General features: G+C 42.0%; 1 protein-coding gene across 8 annotated transcripts in view; it reads left to right on the top strand.

Moving 5' to 3' along the window:
* The window catches only part of SRPK2 (SRSF protein kinase 2), a 120,831-nt gene that overhangs the window by 89,035 nt on the left and 11,945 nt on the right, over positions 1-19,851 (top strand). For 5 of the 8 annotated variants that reach the window (XM_026701573.2, XM_026701545.2, XM_087935540.1 and 2 more), the window contains 4 exons: positions 12,771-12,871; positions 12,987-13,094; positions 17,299-17,368; positions 19,228-19,320. In XM_026701573.2, coding sequence (XP_026557358.1) covers positions 12,771-12,871; positions 12,987-13,094; positions 17,299-17,368; positions 19,228-19,320 — 372 coding nt within the window. Of the gene's footprint in view, positions 1-12,770; positions 12,872-12,986; positions 13,095-17,298; positions 17,369-17,555; positions 18,892-19,227; positions 19,321-19,851 lie in introns of those variants that run through there. The other 3 variants (XM_026701563.2, XM_087935542.1, XM_087935543.1) reach the window with 2 other exon arrangements.

The following is a 19,851-nucleotide window of genomic DNA, read 5'->3' as shown; positions in this document are numbered from 1 at the left end:
TTGGCAGCCTTGCAAAAACTTGGCAAGGCTCTTTCTTGTCGGAGTTAGTTAGTTGGAAGCAGCCTTTTATCTGTGAAGAAACAGAATTCATAGATGAAACTTTAAAAGGTTGTGCCGCTGCCTTTGTCTTGTGTTTGCTCTCTTGGAACCAGGTTTGGGTCAGAACACCCTGATGATGTTACCTAGTTGGGTCATGAAATGTCTGCAAGAAAAACAACCAAGCTCAGAGGCTACCAAAGTCCCCTCAGTCCAACCCTGAGCTAACAAATATTCTTCTCTTTCTACACTTTCTGTTTGGGATCTTGAATCTGTCTAATGCTGAGACGGTAACCATGTTTTCAGAATAAACCTTTATTTAAGATTTGTCTGCAGCCGTGCATAGGCATGGACACATATCTACGCTGCGCGGGGGTGGATGAGTAACGTACAGGTTGCAGATGGTTGCAGACCGACCAACTGCTCGCCTCCCAAATCAACAACTACACGTTATGTAGAAATGTGCGTCCTTGCATGCGGATTGATTGATCCGACTCCCTTCTTGTTTGTGCCAGAAAGTTAACATTCGCAGAAGTATAAATGCAACAACTGTGCAACCGTCTCTGAATTATAAGATGTGTACCTTCCCCAATGTGCAGGGCTTAAGTAGGGCTAACTGTGAAAAAAAAGAATAGAAATATGTCAATATTAATAAAATGTGTGCACTGCAGAACTCTTCGTTTGCTACTATTTGATGGGGCACACTCTTTTTGTATCAAAACATTGCTTTTTGGGTGGAAGTGAAAACTATGTAATGAATATAGAGTACCTCAAATGCTTTTCTGTGTGCAATTAGTCCTCACAATCATTTTTTTTAGTGACCGTTTGAAAGGTACTGAATGCACAGAAAAAAAATGACTCATGACCGTTTTCACAAAGGTGCTTTTTTCAGGAGGCAACTGGACTTCCTGTTTTTTTCTTTTGAAGACGTTTTGCTTCTCATCCAAGAAGCTTCTTCAGCTCTGACTGGATGGTGGGGGAATGGAAGGATTTCTGTTCCTTGCAGACAGCTGGTCATTTGCATCCTTTTTAGAGAGTCGTTGAGGCCACTTGGAGGTTTATCTGTGTCCTCAGGGTCGCCTGAGTAGTGCAAATGATTCCTGTAGCCTGCAATTTTTCCTCTGGAAATCCATTGCTACTCCCACACCATTCCAAGGGTGTTCATCCCAAATTGTGTAACTAAAAGTCTTGTAGAGATTCTCCGTCATCCAGGTCATGGTTATCCCAAAGGTGCTTTTTTTTCAGGAGGCACCTGGACTTGTTTTTTCTTTTGAAGACATTTCGCTTCTCATCCAAGAAGCTTCTTCAGCTCTGACTGGATTGTGGAAGAATGGAAGGCTGTATATTCCTTGCAGTCAGCTGGAAAAATTGCAGACTACAGGAAACATTCGCGCTATTCAAGTGACCCTGAGGACACAGACAAAACCTCCAGGTGGCCTCAACGACCCTCAGAAAAGGATGCAAACGACCAGCTGTCTGCAAGGAATAGAAATCCTTCCGTTCCCCACCCTCCAGTCAGAGCTGAAGAAGCTTCTTGGAGGAGAAGTGAAATGCCTTCCTTCAGAAGAGAAAAACAAGAAAGTCCAGTTGTCTCCTGAAAAAAAAGGCACCTTTGGGAAAACCGTGACCTGGAGGACTGAGAATCTCTACAGACTGACCGTTTTCACACTATTGACCATTGCAGCATTTCCAGGGTGACGTCTCCAAAACTCAGGTGCTGACTCATATTTAATGCCTTCTATTATTTAAGGTGTGAACTTCAGATCAGTAAACGGGCAAGCCAGGTTCACTTAACAATCATGTAACTAAATTAATAACTGTAGAGATTCACTTAATAACCACGTTACTGGTTTAACGACTGCAGTGATTCGCTTAACAACAAGGTTACAAAATGGGGCAAAACCCACTTAACGACTGTTCTCTCTTGGCGGCAGAATTTCCGGCCTCTGTTGTGGGGTCCTACGCTGTATCCACAAGACAACAGATCTTGAAACAAGGATACTCGGAACCGATTTGGACTGTTTGTTAAAATACATCTTGTCCAGGTTTTAGAATAGAATAGAGCTGGAAGGGACCTTTGGAGGTCTTCTAGTTCAACCCCCTGCTCAAGCAGGAGAACCTATATTATTTAAGTGGCTGTCTAGGCTCTTCTTAAAAGCCTCCAGTAATGGAGCGCCCACGATTTCTGGAGGCAAGCTGTTCCATTGGTTAAGAGTGGCGTAGTGGCCTAGCGTTGGAGTTCTCGCCTCACAATCAGGAGGCTGTGAGTTCGATCCTAGGTAGAGGCAGATATTTCTCTCTCTGGGCACAATGAGAATGTATCTGCTGAACTAAACTCCGCATTGGCGACAGGAAGGGCATCTGGCCAGTAAACATTCTGCTAGCTCCATTCAGTTGCCAAGACTCCACCCTGCAAGGGATCATGGGGTCATTAAAAGGAAATGATGATGATGAAGCTGTTCCACTGGTTAATTGTCCTCCTTGTTAGGAAGTTTCTCCTTAATCCCAGATTGCTTCTCTTCTTGATGAGCTTCCAGTCATTGTTTCTTGCCCTGCCCTCAGGTGCTTTGGGAAATAAATTCACCCCCTCAAATACTGGAATACTGCAAACTTGTCCCCCTAATTCTTCTTTTCTTTAGACTAGCCAGACCCCAATCCTGCAGCTGTTCTTCATATGTTTTAGTCTCCAGGCCTAATTCGTTTTGTTAATTTGGTTGATTTTGACTTGTTGATGTTGGGTGAGCACGTCATAAATGTTACTAGTCATATTCTTCCCATGCTGTTATTACTGTCCTCCAGTTGCAGCCATGTGATAGATAGAACGGACTGTGAGCAACTTAAGTGTCATTTATTTCTCTAAGCGAGAATTTGTGGTACTCCATCTTCCCTCTCATACACCTGAGGGAAACACGTGGTTGTGTGTTCACCACTAACCCTCAACTTGCGACCACGATGGAGCTCAACATTTATGCTGTTAAGTGAGAAAGTTGTTAAGTGACCTTTGCCTTACTTTACGACTTTCCTTGCTGCTTTTGTTAAGTGCAGTTGTTAAATTAGTCACACAGTCGTTAAGTGAGTCTGGTTTCTTCGCTTATCAGAAGGTTGCAAAAGTGGATCACATGACCCCGGGAGACACTGCAGCTGTCATAAATGTGAGTCAGTTGTCAAGCATCCAAAGGTAAATCACGTTGCCATGGGGATGCTGCAACAGTCATAAGTGTGAAAAACGGCCATTAGTCACTTTTGTTCAGTGCCGTTGTAACCTTGAATGGTCATTAAATCAACTTGTTGTAAGTCGAGGAGTACCTGTACATTTTTACAATGTCTGTGTACTTTTCTCAGAGTTTTTTTATTTCGCTTCCAGTGCATTGAGAAAGATCCACCTTATTATAAATATCAAGTCAAGGGAATATTGTTTTTTTTCGGAGTTTGAGTACAGGTAGTCCTTGACTTATGACCTGTTTGTTTAGTGACCGTTTGAAGTTACGAAGCCACTGGGGGTAGAAAGTGACTTACGACCGTTTTTCACACTGAACAACCATTGCAAACATCCCCGTGGTCACATGATCAAAATTTGGATGTCTGGCAACTGGTTCATATTTACGATGGTGTGATGACCTGGGGCGTGGCACAAAAGCAACAAGTCACAAAAGTAGGTAAAGTCCCTTTAATTCCTCCAACTTGGCCCCCAATGTCCAGTTATCATTGGCTGGAGAAAAAAACTCTCCCAAGAACAGTTTTTAAAGGGAAGAAATTCAGTCTGAACCCAAAGTACATATAAATTATAAATAAAAACCAACACAAACCACACTGCAGCTATTAACGAGACAGGGCAGGATAAGGAATTGCAGACTTCCAAAAGACAATGAACCACACACAGTTGGGAGGACACCAGAACCCGGATAAGACTTGACAAACAAAGATAATGCACGCTTTGCTTCCAGCAAGGTTCTGTGTGTGCAAACACCCTTTTTAAATCCTGTTTTTCCAGCTGCAGCTAATGAAGGTAATCAGGGCCCTTTTCTCCCCCATAACCCATGTTGCTCCCTTATCTGTTCCTCCCTGCATGCCCTAGGATGAAGATGGGGTGGCCCTAGGTCTTCCTCTGAATGCCCAGCTGGACTGTGCCCTTCCCCAGTTTCCTCCACGCCACCGGAGCCACACTCCCCCTCCCTGTCAGCTGCTCAATCTTCCCCTCAGAATCAGATTCACCTGATCCCCTTTTGTGACCTTCTGACAAGTAATGTCAAGGGGAGAGGCCTGATTCACTTAACAACTGTGTGACTAACTGAACAACGGCGGTGGTTCTCTTAACACCCATGGCAAGACAGTTTGTAAAATGGGGCAAAATTCACTTAACACGTGCCTCCTTTAGCAATGGAAACTTTGGGCTCAATTGTCGTAAATCGAGGACTACCTTATAGTGATGATTCCTGAATACAGTAATAGAAATGGTTGAGTACTGACCCTAAACCAGAATTATACAGATTATGTATTTATCTCAACAGACGTTCCAAAATGAGGCACATTTCAACAAAAAAAGATAACATTGCAATGTTAAAATAATTATTGCAATTATTTGCAGTAATACCAATTTCCCTCAAAGATTATTAATCTTGTCTTTAACGTCAAGCAGCATAACAAACACTTTTAAGTAATTCTCAAAAGCTGCTTCCTTCTTCATGTTTTTTTGATGGTTCTATTACAGTTTTGTACCAAAAAAGTACAGATTTGTGTTCCTCCATTTCTATAGGAAAAACAAACCCAAAAACGAAGTAGTACGTTCAATTCTAAAGTTTAAAAAGAAGGCTGGACCGGAAGGATTATTCTGCAATTAATTTGTAATTGTGGGATTTGAGTTGTACTCTTTCTTAGAGTGTGGTGGGTGGGTGAATCCTCTTAACTGATACCGTTATGTGATATCTGATTGTAATATTTATAACTAGCTCGATACCCGTGCTTCACTATGAAACTATGTGGTCTGACTTAGTTCTTGGGGAGGAAAATGGGGTGGGGTGGGGAATTGTGCCTCTGCCTACCAGCATCCATCGGTATTCATCTGGCTAGTGTCCTGTCAGTGTGTAAGAGAGTTGAGGGCTGTTTGGAAATGGAAAGAGTATTTGCTGTGTGAGAAGGAGGAGACAGCAAGGAAGGAGCCTGGGCGTGGCTTAGCTCAACTGTTCTGTACTAAAGCTGCTTGGTACTGTGAAACTGAAACTCCTCTCCTCTGCTTGTGTTTTGCATTTGGAACAGATTTCTTTTCAGGTGGGGAGGGGGAGTAGAACTCCTTAGCATCAGAGCATGTTAATAATAATAATAATATAGGAAATACTAATAGCTCTGATGGTCATTTCAAAAAATTCTTTCTTAGCAAGCACCTAGAAGCCAAGAGGAACATACGGGCCAAATTTCAAGTTTGTAGGCTTTATGGTTCTGGAGATTTTGTGATGATGCATAAGTGGTGTTTCAAGATCGATCGAGAGATAGATAGATGATAGATAGATAGATAGATAGATAGATAGATAGATAGATAGATGATTCCACACCAGGATAAAGATTAAAAAAGTATTTTTGAGGAATATGCAATTTTGCCATTGTTACGCTAATTCAAAAAGCCAGCTGTTGTCCCTTAAAATTCTTTTGATGGGGCCTCTCCATGTAATGATCTTGCAAGACACCTGCTGTACATTTACCTACTAATGTTCCTGTAGAAAATTCAGCCCGAGGCACATAAATGAGCAACATTGCCTGGGACAGAGTCAAATAAGCCACATTGTCTACGATACCCAAACTAACCTCAGCCTCGCTCTCAAATCGACATCCCACCACGAAATATAGGTAAGACCTTGCTTTTCAACACATCCCAGTTGCCTGGTTAGCATTAAACTTTTAAAACAGTAGGGTGTTTTAATAGCAAGGGAGTTTGGGGGTCAGCTAAGGATGTTAGTATACTTTGGAAGGCCATAATATACTTTCCTCCCCTGTTTCGGGAGAAGTATAATGTCGCTCTGAAAAATACAGAGTAGAACACCTAGCTAGCTGAAAACCTCTCTCTGAGTTGAATAATTAATATAGAAACATAAATTAATCTCGGTTGCATTATTTGGGCCCTGATGATCAGGCTATAATAGGAGAATGCCTCAGTATCTATTTTCATTACTTCTGATACATAAGATTATATTTTAGTGGATTTTTTTTTTCTTTTTTCTTTTGCAGAATAAATAGTTGAAGGACTTCTGTCTAGCCAGCTGCAGTACGAGAAAACAAGAAAAGAGCCAAGTTCTTGGAAAGTTGAAGAGATGAAATTAACTTAGAAAAGAATGCTGGGAACTTAGCAATCTGTTGAGGATAGCAAGGCAAGAAAATGAGCAGCGGAAGTCCTAGAAAGCTAGCAGCCAAAGTGGAGAAAAACAGCAAACCTGGTTTTATCACAAGTGTTGAATGCTTTTGGGCTTGGTTCATATTCTTTGTTGGATCAGATGAGCGGGATGGGTGTCAACTTGGCTTTCAGTACTTTTAATTTCTGTAGCAATAACGTGAAAGCGAGTTTTGGATAAAGCTGATGTGACGTTTTGTTTTTTTTTGGTCATTTCTTCCTCGTGAAGTGTATGATGTTGACGGACATGCAACTTTCCTAGCAGCACGCAGCTCATTGTCTCTGAAACCATGGTGGCCATGAGCCAATGTTGGATTTTTATCAAAAAGGAATAAAAGGAGAAGTTGGGAAATGGGAAGAAGGCCGAGAAAAGAGCGAACGGATTTTCAGCCACTGAGCAGTTCACTTAATATTCAGATCACATGAAATATATAATATATAATATATATAATAATAGATTTATTATAAAAATATAAATCTTGAAAATCATTGTTTCCTCACAATTGTAATGGAGGGATAGAGAGAGAGAGAGAGAGAGAGAGAGAGATGGATGGATGGATAGAGAAATAGATGGATGAATGGATAGGTGGGTGGACTGACAGACAGATAGATGGATAGATATGGATGGAGAGAGGAGGATGGATGAACGGAGGGAGATTATGGATAGTCAGACAAACAGGGTAGGTACAGTAGATAGATATAGATGAATGGAGAGAGATGGATAGATAGAGACAGACAGACAGACAGATAGATATGGATGAATGGAGAGAGATGGATAGACAGACAGATAGAAATGGATGGAGAGAGAGGGATACATGAATGGAGAGGATGATGGACAGACAGACATAGCTATGGATGAATGGAGAGAGATGGAAAAAACAGACAGACAGACAGATAGATATAGATGGAAAGAGAGATATATCATTGTGGAATATATTTTCATAGATTATTCTTTCATCTACAATTCTTTCTCTAAATGTTCAATAGTGAGATAATTACTTCCCTGGGCATTTGCAGGACAATTTTACAAAAAGCATTTGTTTAGTGGCTGTTACAGTTACAGCGGACTGAAAAAAAGTGACTTACGACCATTTTTCACACTTACAGCCATTCCAGTGGTCGCATGATCAAAATCAACTGTCAACTGGTTCATATTTACGATGGTGGCAGTCTCCCGGAGTCACGTGATCCCCCTTTGGCGACCTTCTCACAAGCAAAGCCAGTGGGGAAACCAGATTCATGTAACCACTGTGTTATTCATTTAACAACTGCAGCGATTCACTTAAAGAAACGTGGCAAGAAAGATCACAGAATGGGGCAAAACCCACTTAACACATTTCTCGCTTAGCTGTTCTGACCAAGGCTTATTGAGACACTTAACAAACACACGTTAGCCCCCAAACAATTTTTTTCTTTATTTCAACAGCTGTGAATTTTAGTCATGCACAGCCTGTAATGATTCTCAGACAATTTGTAAATAGTCCCATGGAAGTTTGCCAAAGCCCTTCAGGATAAGTCTGATAAGTACCCATCTTTATCTTCCTTGAAATGCTACCAACGATTAAATTTCCAATTAGTTATACGAGGCCAAGCAGAGCACAAATTCAACACTTAGCTTCAGGTTTCAAACCAACCAGTATGAACAAAGTTGCTTTCTGCAAAGGCTCATGTCCCTTTGCTCCTCCTTTCTGTCTTATGGGAGGGCCAATAACCTCCAAGCCTTACTCCCAAGTTGCCCCTTTTGTCTTAACTGTTCTTGGGTTCTGGCATCTTTGTGCATGTGTGTGCACTGGGAACAGGCTCTCTCTGTTCCTCTGCCTCACTGCTGCCAGAATCCGGAGGCTCCCGAGTCAGCTGGCCCTGGCCTGATCTCTGTATCGGACACAAGACCCTCGTCCGAGTCCTCCCCAGACTCCCAGACTGGCCCATGTTCCTCCCCGCTGTCTGACTCTGCTGCCGTCTCCACAGGCTGCCGGCAGACCACAACATTAGCAACACAAATTTTGGGCTCCATTGAGATTGTAAGCTCCTGAGGACCAGCTGCACATGGAAAACTCCCCAGCTCATTGAAAGAAAAAATAATAATACTCATGTTTAGGGGCTGACTGTGAGATATTAATTTTGCTTGACGGTTCTGCTGTGGTGAATTTTGTGAGATGTTTGTGAACTTTTCAGCGCGGGTTGTGAGAATTTTTGCCTCACAAGCTTCACTTAGAAGCCATGCGTGGGAGTCTTAACTAGCTGAAGCTTTGTGAATCATGATTGTAAGTGTGAAAGTGAAGGAGTGTGTGTGTGTGTCATGCCCTTATTAGAGTCAGACTCTGAGGGAGAGGAGAAACAGCCGACAGGGAGTGGAGGTATGGCTCTGGAGGTTGTGAAAGAGGCTGGGGAAGGGCAGAGGCCGGCTGGGCAGTCAGAGGATGAACCAGGCCCATCCCCTCTGCATCCTAGGACATGCAAGGAGGAATGGAGAAGGAAACAACTTGGCTTACGAGAGAGGAAGCGGCCATGATACCCCTCATTGGTTGCAGCTGGGGAGAATAGTATATAAGAGAGACGGCTAAAACACAGCGTTGCCAAAAGCAAAGCGTGTTTTTTTCTGGGCTGAAGTTATCTTGGTTGGCGTCCTTCTAACAGACTGTGCCTTGTTATCTCCTTGAAGTTGGTAATTATTTATCCTGGTCCATTGTGGAAATTCCTTCATTGTAGTTTGTTTTAGTTTTTTATTTCACCATTTGCTCATTAAATTCGGACTTTATTGCTTTCTTTTGAAGACTATTTTTGAATAAGTTTAATCTCCAACTGAGAATTATTGAACAGTGGGGCCAAGTTGGAGGCATTAAAGGACATTTATTTACGTTTTGGATTTTGTTATGTTTGTGTTACACTCCGGGTCATCATAGTGTGTGTGTGTGTGAGAGAGAGAGATTTAGCAGCCATTGTTGAATAAATAACATCGGAAGGAGGAATTGTTCACCTCACGGGATAGAAACCATGATTATCCAACCCTCTTAGACTTGTAGCATTAATACCAGAAAATTAACAGGCCGGCTAAAATTATTACTATTACTATAGTAAAGCTATTACTAAAAAAGCTAAAATTATTTAACCCAAGGGGACCAATTTTGTGGAATACAAGTAGCCCTGAGCTACCTGTATTCAACAAAATTCATTGAGTGAGTTTTGCCCCATTTTAAGACCTTCCTTCCCACCGTTGTTAAGTGAATCACTGCAGCTGATAGGCCAACATGGTTGTTAAGCGAATCTGGCTTCCCCCATTGACTTCGCTCTTCCGAAGGTTGCAAAAAGGGATCCCATGAGCCCTGGGAAACAGCAACTGTCATGAAACCGTTGCAAACAAGCATTTGAACTTTGATCATATATCATATTTGAGTATTTTTTTAAAGTTAGTGAAATATCCAAATGAGAAAAAAGTTTTCGCCCTTTGGGGTTTAAAAAAAAAAGAAGAAAGAATACAGAGGTTTCTCTTAATATGAATTATGACAAAGATTAATGAGTTAACAGAAGCATATAATTACGCCCCACAGCAAATTGAAGAAGAGATGGTCAAATTGATTCTTTTATCCAAAGAAGAGAATATATCGAACCTTGTTTCTAGTTCGAAATTGCTTCCGGATTTTTGTGTTTGCAATGGGGAAAAAAAACGAAAGTTTGATTTTGTGTTTGCTAATTAGGTAAGCTTATTGTTATAGAAATGGCTTATATATACAGTTGTGTAAAAGTAAAAAGTTGTGGTTGTAATGCTGTTAACATCTCCTCCTCCGCTAAAGAGAGTTGGAAGTCAGTGTCTTTTTCTTTCCTTTCCCCACTTTATACCATATATTTTTTTTCTTTTCCCTTCCCCCTGTTCCTAGTTTTCTATTACTTTTTATTTGAATTTTTCTTTGTATTTTATGTTTTGATAAACCAATAAAAAAAAGGAAACATGATCACGTGATCGTGGGAATTCTGTGGAGGTCTCAACTGCAAAAAATGGTCCTAAGTCACTTTTTTTTGTATCTTTGAACAGTCACTAAACAAACTGTTGTAAGTCAAGGACTGCCTGTAATTATCTTATATCAGAATCTCGGATATGGAAAGTTCTAAGTGGTGCTTGATTTAAAGAGGCACCTTTCTAAAAGCCAAATGCAATTCTAAGTTGCATTAACAGAGGGATACAATCAAGATCAAGTAAGGTAGATCAAGTAAGGTACTAATACCACTCTATAAAGCTTTAGTAAGGCCACACCTAGAGCAACTGCATCCAGTTTTGGTCACCACACTATAAAAAAGAGGTTGAGATTCTAGAAAGAGTGCAGAGAAGATCAACCAGGATGATTAGGGGAGTGGATGCTAAAACAATGAAGAACGGTTGCAGGAACTGGGCTTGGCTAGTCTAGTGAAGAGAAGGACCAGGGGAGACAGGAGAGCAGTCTTGCAGTATTTGAGGGGCTGCCACAGAGAGGAGGAAGGGGCCAAGCTATTTTCTAAAGTGCCTGTAGGTCAGACAAGGAATAATGGATGGAAACTGAAGAAGGAGAGATTCAACCTGGAAATAAGAAGAAATGTTCTGACAGTGAGAACAATCAATCCATAGAACAGAAGTTGCCTTCAGAAGTTGTGGGAACTTCCTCACTGGAGGCTTTTAAGAAGAGATTGGACTGCCATTTATCAGAAATGGTGTAGGATCTCCTGCTTGGGCGGAGTGGTTGGATTAGATGACCTACAAGTTCCCTTCCCACTCTGTTAACCTGCTAATTTAATTTGATTTTGAGAGACGAAAATAGGCAGGTGGACACCTCTCTTTATGTACAGATATTGTCTGATCAAAACTATGAAGCTGGGTTGTGATGTGTCCCCCACAATTTGACATAGAAAGGACAGCCGATGGGCCCCACGATGGCGCAGTGGTTAGAGTGCAGTACTGCAGGCCACTTCTGATGCAGCCAGTTGCCTGCAATTTGGCAGTTCAAATCCCACCAGGCTCAAGGTTGACTCAGCCTTCCATCCTTCCGAGGTGGATAAAATGAGGACTGTAAACCGCTGAGAGAGGGCTATAAAGCACCGTGAAGTGGTACATAAGTCTTAAGTGCTATTGCTGTAATGAGGCTAGCAGAAACAGTACAGGTAGTTCTCCACTTACATCCATTCGTTTAGTGACTGTTTGAAGTTAACAGCAGCATTGGCAAAAGTGCCATGACTGTTTTCACACTTACGACATTTGCAACATCCTCCCCGCTGTTCACCCGATCGAAGTTCGAACCCTTGACGAATGACGTGTATTTATTAACAGTTGCCATGTCCCCGGCGAATCGCACGATCCTCAGTTGCAAACCTTCTGAATGTTATGCCTATATTGTTATTTCAACTTAATAAAATTTTATTTTGCTTTGCTCTGTGTGGTTTATTCTGGAGAGAGAGAGAAAGAAAGAAATGTGTAAAAGAGGTTTTAAACAAAAAATCCTTGATAAAAGAAAATATATTAAGAGGCTTTTCCTCTGGCAATTATTTAAGTTGTTAGCCTCTTTCAAAATTGTATATCATATTGTAATATATTAAGCAAGAATTGTGGGACCAGTTGGCCAAAGAAAGCTTAGGATCATATTGGTTGGAAACATGAGGAAGAGGCCTATCCCAAAGTGATAGACCTGTGACGGTGAACCTATGGCACACGTGCCACAGGTGGCACACAGAGCCATTTGTGCAGGCATGCGAGCCTCAGCCAAACTTACCTGCACTGTGCATGCGCGCGCCTCCCAGCTGATTTTTCCGCCTGTTTGAGGCCTTTTTCAGTCTCCCAGAGACTCGAGGGAGGCCTCTGCAGCCTCAGGGTGGCCGAAAAATGGGCCTTCCGGATATACCAGAAGTGGCGAAACCGGAAGTGATGAAACAGGCCCAGTTTTCAGCCTTCAAAGGCTGCAGAGGCTTCCCTCGAGCCTCTGGTAGGCCGAAAAAGGCCTCAAAACGGGCCAAAAATCAGCTGGGAGGTGTGCACATGCACAGTGCAGGTAAGGGAGGGTGTTGCGTGTGTATGTGCAGGGAGGGCAGGACGCATTGCATTGTGAGTGCCGGAACGCGCACTTTCGGCACACCACACCAAAAAAAGTTCGCCATTACTGGGATAGACAATGGTTAAAATGATGATGATTGTAATTTGTAACACGTTTGGTTAATCATTGGTGTATCCTTTAAAACATTTTCTTCCTACATATTTTGAATTCTCTTTTCGAAAGATGGCGAAGACATCAGCTATTTTTTGCTCTCTGCAAGTGGGGATTTCTTTTTAAAAAATGATGAATGTTGGGTTAACGTGCTCCGAATATTAACTTTGTAAATGTATTCCTTTCTTTCTTAATAGCAAAAACTCGGGCTGCTGATTTGCTGGTGAATCCGTTAGATCCAAGAAACGCCGATAAAATTAGAGTTAAAATTGCCGATCTGGGAAATGCTTGTTGGGTGGTAAGTTGTAATTAATTAAACACGTCTAACAACTTCGCTCTTTAAGTCTCCTAGCTGAGTTGGAGCGTTTTGTAAATTAATGCCTGTCGTTACTGGTTTTTTTTTTTTTTTTTAGCATAAACATTTTACAGAAGATATCCAGACCCGACAGTACAGATCGATTGAAGTTTTAATAGGGGCAGGTTACAGTACACCGGCTGATATCTGGAGTACAGCATGTATGGTAAGAACCATATTGTGTTCTTGTTTTCCTGCTTCTGAATCAGAGATCATCTTCTTTGAGTGACCCCATAATCCCTTGGGTCGTAGTGGAGTGGGGGCAACTGAATGGAGCTGAGTGTTTTAATGGCCGGATGCCCTTCCTATCACCAGTGCAGAGTTCTATTCAGCAGATATATTCTCAATGTGCCCAAAGAGAGAAATACCTGCCTCTGCCTAGGATCAAACTCACGAGTTGGGAGATCCCCTCAGGTTGGAGACCCCTGCTCTAAAAAAAACGGAATAAAGCACAGGGAAGAGCAGAGGGTGGTGGGCGGGGCCAATTGCTCACCGGAACTACCAGTTCGCTTGAACCGGTCCAAACCGGTAGAATCCTACACCCCCCCCCACCCCCCCCAAAGAACATTTGTCACCTCCTGCTGGCTGCCATGAGCAAGTCTCCTCCGAAGCTTCCACTTCACACATTCCTCCTACTCAACAGAACCACAGACATTTGTCTCAGGAGGACATTTCAGGGATCCCTAATCAAGATATCAGGCGCATAACTCAGTTGGCAGCAGAACGAATCCCACTTCCCAAACTTACCCTGAAGGGCTGTGGAACCTACTGTCCTTCTTCCTGGTAGCCCACAGGTGGAGAAGACCACAGGTTGCCCGGGGAGCTGTAACTCGTCTGCCCCCAATGAGTGTAGACTTCATCGGATGTTGAGGCAGTCAATCAGTCAATCAGAATAGAGCTGGAAGGAACCTTTGAGGTCTTCTAGTCCAGCCCCCTGCTCAAGCAGGAGAATCTGTACAATTTCAAATAAATGACTGTCCAATCTCTTCTTTAAAACCTCCAGTGATGAAGCACCCACAACTTCTGAAGGCCAAGCTGTTCCACTGGTTAATTGACCTCCCTGTTAGGAAGTTTCTCCTTAATTCCAGGTTGCTTCTCTCCTTGATTAGTTTCCATCCATTGTTTCTTGTCCTGCCTTCTGGGGCTTTGGAAAATATTTTGACACCCACCCCCCCTCTTTGTGGGAGCCCTTCAAATACTGGAAATCATTTCAAATTTCCCACTATAAATACAGCTACTAACTTTATTTTGGCATTTAATTGACCTTGTCTAAAATGCTACCAGCTTTCATTCTTTTATGATCATCGGTATAAATCAGCAAACATAAAACTAAAGAAAAACTCCTAAACTTCTCATTGAAGTCAGTGTTGAAGATTAAAAGGATAGAAATGACAGACACAGAGCACTGATTATTTCTATGCAGAAATAACTCCAAAAAAGGCCACTGCTATAAAATTCCCGACACAGTCTTATTAAAAAAAAGCATGCTAACCTAGCGAGATCCCTTCTTTTTTTTTCACCAACGGTGGTTGAAATTTTCCCCTCCTTCATAAGCAGCTTTTCATGAATTATGGAAATATGATCTTCGAAGAAAAATATGTTGCATAGCTATTTTTGGGTGAACAGCATTTTGATGCTTAACTGCAGGCAGGAATGTAGTCTCTGTAGTAATGCCAGAAGAAGTTAGTTACAGGTAGTCCTTGAGTTATGATCACAACTGAGCCCAAAATTTATGTTACTAAGTGATTAGTTTCATCCATTGCTTCTTGTCCTGCCTTCTGGTGCTTTGGAGAACAGGCTGACCCTCCTTGTCTTTTTTGTAGGCCCTCAAATACTACAATACTCAAATATACTCAAATACCATTTTTTTTCCTTTGCATCCTGGGACTGTCCTTGGTATGTTCGGTTGCCCTGTTGATTTGCCGTCCCTAGGAGACGGCACCTTCTAGAACATCTACTTTTATTCTCTCTTAAAGCCACGGCACGTGGCTGAGGAATTCTGGGAGTCGAAGTCCACAAGTCTTAAGGCTTTGCTGGCTGAGGAATTCTGGGAGTCGAAGTCCACAGGTCTTAAGGGTTTGCTGGCTGAGGAATTCTGGGAGTCGAAGTCCACAGGTCTTAAAGCTTTGCTGGCTGAGGAATTCTGGGAGTTGAAGTTCACAGGTCTTAAAGCTTTGCTGGCTGAGGAATTCTGGGAGTTGAAGTCCACAAGTCTTAAAGCTTTGCTGGCTGAGGAATTCTGGGAGTCGAAGTCCATAAGTCTTAAGGCTTTGCTGTCTGAGGAATTCTGGGAGTCGAAGTCCACAGGTCTTAAAGCTTTGCTGGCTGAGGAATTCTGGGAGTTGAAGTCCACTTAGGAATTCTGGGTCAGTCCACAGGTCTTAAAGCTTTGCTGGCTGAGGAATTCTGGGAGTTGACGTCCACAAGTCTTAGCTTTGTTGGCTGAGGAATTCTGGGAGTTGAAGTCCACAAGTCTTAGCTTTGCTGGCTGAGGAATTCTGGGAGTCAAAGTCCACAGGTCTTAAGGAACTGGGGAAAAAGGAATAAGTTTTTCACACTTACGACCATGGTAGCATTTCCCACGGTCATGTGATCAACATTCAGATGCTTGGCAGCTGGTTCATATTTATGACGGTTCATGTCATCCTCCTTTGTGACTTTCTGACGAGCAAAATCCATGGGGGGGGAACCAGTTTCACTGAACAACTGTGGGACTAACCATACACAAGTGCAGTATGTTAAGATACTCTCTCTGGTGCAGCAGTAGAAGGTCACCAGCAGTTTTCCATTTAGTTGTTGTTTCCCGAGAAGTCTCAGGTAGCATAATCTCTGCTTGGCCCTTTTGGCCAGGGCTGCAATGTGGGCACTCCCAAATCAGGTTTTAGTTTTGTCTTCTGGTTTTATTTTAAGTGTACATGCAATCCTTGACTTATAACTGAAGTGGAACCTGGTATTTCTGTTGTTAAGTCATGATGGTCGTAAGTTGAGACACTGACGCCACTTGCCCACAAATAGGGTTGGCTTATGGCATAGTGGCCATTGAAACTCACGCTGGGCACAAGCCCATGTTCTTGTACGGTTTAGATTTTCTGTGAAGCTTCTTTTAAACCCCACATCCAGAAACCGAACCCTGCTTTCCATCTAAGAACCCAGAAATTGCTCTTTATAGAAATAATTTTGATTTGCATCTTAAAAGCTACATAAACAAGGGTTTTTCATTGACAGATAGTCCTGGATATACGACCACAGTCGAGCCCAACATTCCTGTCACTACGTGAGACCTTTGTGTTAAGTGAGTTTTGCCTCTCTCTGCCACTTTTCTTGCCAAGAGTTGTTAAGCGAACCAACTGCAGCTATTCAATTAGTCCCACCATTGTTAAGCGAATCCGACTTTCCCCACTGACTTCGCTTGTCGGAAGGTCGCAAAAGGGGATCTCGTGACCCCAAGAGACTCTGAAACCGTCATAAATAGGAGTTAGTTGCCACTCACCTGACTTTTGACCACCTGGCCATGAGGATGGTAGAATGGTTATGTCACGCCCCTGTTGGAATCTGATTCGGAGTGGAAGGCTGAACAGCTGACAGGGAGTGGGAGTGTGGCTCCCTTGGCTGTGGAAGAAACTGGGGAAGGGCAAAGTCCAGCTGGGCAGAGCAGGGGAGAGGTAGAGCAAGGCAGAGGGAATTCAGAGGAAGATCCAGGCCCACCCCCTCTTCATCCTAGGGCATGCAGGGAGGGATGGAGAAGGGAGCAACATGAGTTGCATGGCTTACAGGGGAGGAAAGGGCCTTGATTCCCTTCATTAGCTGCAGTTGGGAACACAGTGTTTAAAAAGGGAACTTGCGCGCAGCAAGCTGTAGGGAGCAAATTATCTGGTATTGTCCAGGCTTATCTGTGTTCCTGACATCTTCCCAACTGTGTATGTTTGGCTGTGCTTTCAAGTCTGCAATTCCTTCTCCTGCCCTGTCAAGTTAATTACTGCAGTGTGGTTTGTGTGGATTTTTAGTTACAGTTTGTATGTACTTTGTTTTCGGACTGAATTTCCTGGGAGAGTTTTTCTCCAGCTGAAGCTAACCTGGACATTGGGGGCAAAGTTGGAGGTAGTTAAAGAGACTCTTCTTGCTTATTTAACTGTGTTGCCTTTGTGCCACACCCCGGGTCATCACGGGTTATAAGTGTAAAATAAAAGATCATAAGTTTAATCCAGCATGATGAAAGAATCATAGATTTTTTTTCCAGCTGCATTGGGATTTTGAACGGTCACTAAATGAACCGTTGTAAGTCGAGGACTATCTGTATTCCTTGAATAAGAGAGAAAACTCGTCCACTGCTAAAATATCCTTCTCTTTTTTCTTTTTTTTTAAAATCCTAGGCCTTTGAATTGGCAACTGGAGACTATCTCTTCGAGCCACATTCTGGTGAAGATTATTCCAGAGATGAGGGTATGTATTTTTTTATTTTTTATTTAAATATCTAGGTGTCCTTTGAACCTTTGTGAATATTCCTAGGAAATACATATGAAGAGACAGTCCCTGAAAACAATTTCATTTCCAAGGGGAGGAAAAAGTCTGCATTTCCCCCTCCTTTTTTAAAATCCCACTGCTAACTGTAAGTCGCTCCCTTCTGCAGAAATATTTTTCCTCCCAAAATCCTGAGAGAAGATTTCTGTCCCGTCCTGTAAGATCTGCATCTGTGTGTGTGTGTGTAAAGATTGAAATTGTGCAGCTTGGATACACAGCCTGTGTGGCGCGATCTCGAGACACTAAACTTGACCCCGAATGCCAATTTCCCAATTTTGAGGACATTAGACCGTATTTACCCCATTAGGCAGATTTTTTTTTTTATATCTCTTAAGGATTATCTGCAAATTTGGGTGGTGGGGATGACAACGTTTGCCATCTTGAATTTGCTGAAAGGGGAAAAATAGAAGATACGGCAGAAAAAAAACCCTGAATAATTGCTTTATTATTAAATTTATGAACTGCCCTGCTAACTAGCAAGCAGACTACTAAATATCATTTAGTAAGGTTGGAACAATTCTGTGAGAATTGCTCGGCAGCTGGAAAACAGCAGTTTCAAGCTGGGAAAAAAAAAGTAGAATATTTAGCAAATCGTTTTGCAAAAAAAAAATGTTAGGCAAAATGTTTATGTTAATATGCGTTAATATGTCAATTAATATACATTCTTTTCTTTTTTTTTCATCCTGCCCTGTATTTTTTTGGAGCATGGCTTCTGGCAGGAGTGTGTGTGTGTGTGTGTGTGTATTAGTATTATTATGGTATTAGTCTTAAATTCAGGTTTATTATCTTCCTTTTGGGTAAATACCATCATTACTAAATGATTTACGGGTAAGTCCTCAACTTACGACCATAACGGAGCCCCAAATTCCCACTGCAGTCCACAGTCGTTAAGTGAGTTTTTCCCCCTTTTATGACCTTTTCTGCCACAGTTGTTAAGCGCATCATGTGGTTGTTAAGTGATCACGTGGTTATTCAGGGACACTGCAAATGTCATAAATACAAGTCAGTTGCCAAACGCCCAAATTTTGATCAGAGGATCACAGTCTTAAGGGAAGGAGTGGCTGTGAGTTCAATCCTAGGTAGATATTTCTCTCTCTGGGCACAATGAGGACGTATCTGCTGAACAAAAATCCTCATTGGTGATAGGAAGGGCATCCGGCCAGGAAACACTCTGCTAGCTCCATTCAATTGCCCAGACTCCTCCCGCAAGGGATTATGGGGTCATTAAAAGATGATGATGATCATGGTCTTATGTGTGAAACAGCCAACGCTCTGTCGTAAGTCGAGGACCTGCCCTGTGCAGTCCTATTTCCATCTGTGAACCTGTTTCCTCGGAGCGTCCTTGGCAGCGGTGTTAACAAGAGCCTGGCTTACTTTTTTTGCTTTCCTTTTTAAGCGCTGCCGACGGTCCCTGAACTCTCAGGACCCTCTGCATGGGGTTTCCTGCCAAAGCAGGATCGCGTGGAGAACTTCTTTCTTTCTTTCTTTCTTTCTTTCTTTCTTTCTTTCTTTCTTTCTTTCTTTCTTTCTTTCTTTCTTTCTTTCTTTCTTCCTTCCTTCCTTCCTTCTTCCTTCCTTCCTTCCTTCCTTCCTTCTTCTTCCTTCCTTCCTTCCTTCCTTCCTTCCTTCCTTCCTTTCTTTCTTTCTTTCTTTCTTTCTTTCTTCCCTTCTTTCTTTTTAAGAAACTAATTCCATTTTTCCTCCCCCTCTTCTTTTTTATCCCCTCCTTGCCCTTCCCTGCCCTTCCCGTTCCTTATGTCCTTTGTTTCTCTCCTCCATAGACCACATAGCTCACATCATAGAGCTCCTAGGCAATATTCCAAGGCACTTTGCTCTCTCTGGAAAGTATTCTCGGGAATTCTTCAATCGCAGAGGTAGTCCCTCTTCTTTTTAAAGGCGCTGCGACGCAGACAGAAGCGGACTGCGAATTGCTTGCTGGCAGCTCAGGGCCCCAGAACACATGTCCGAAATATATATCTCTCTATCTCTGTCTCTCTAATCATTATATCTATCTATCTATCTATCTATCTATCTATCTATCTAATTTATATCTCTATATCTATCATTATCTCATCTATATATCTAATTTATCTATGTCTCTGTATCTGATTATATATATATATTGCTCTATTTATAATTTATATCTATATCTCTATATCATTATCTGTCTAAGTTATCTATATCTATATCATTATCTGTCTCATCTATATATCTAATTTATCTATATCTTTATATCTATATCTATATATATCTTTATATCTATATCACTCTATAATTTATATCTATCATCTATATAATCATTATCAATCTATCGCTTTATCGCTCTATTATCTAATTCATCTGTATCTCTATATCATTATCTCATCTATCTAATTTATCTAATTCATCTATATCTATTTCACTCT

The sequence above is a fragment of the Pseudonaja textilis genome, chromosome 5 (genome assembly GCF_049901715.1).
Source record: "Pseudonaja textilis isolate UNSWEBS1 chromosome 5, rPseTex1.2, whole genome shotgun sequence".
In the NCBI taxonomy this organism is placed as follows: domain Eukaryota; kingdom Metazoa; phylum Chordata; class Lepidosauria; order Squamata; family Elapidae; genus Pseudonaja; species Pseudonaja textilis.
This window is presented reverse-complemented; position numbering and strand designations above follow the sequence as displayed.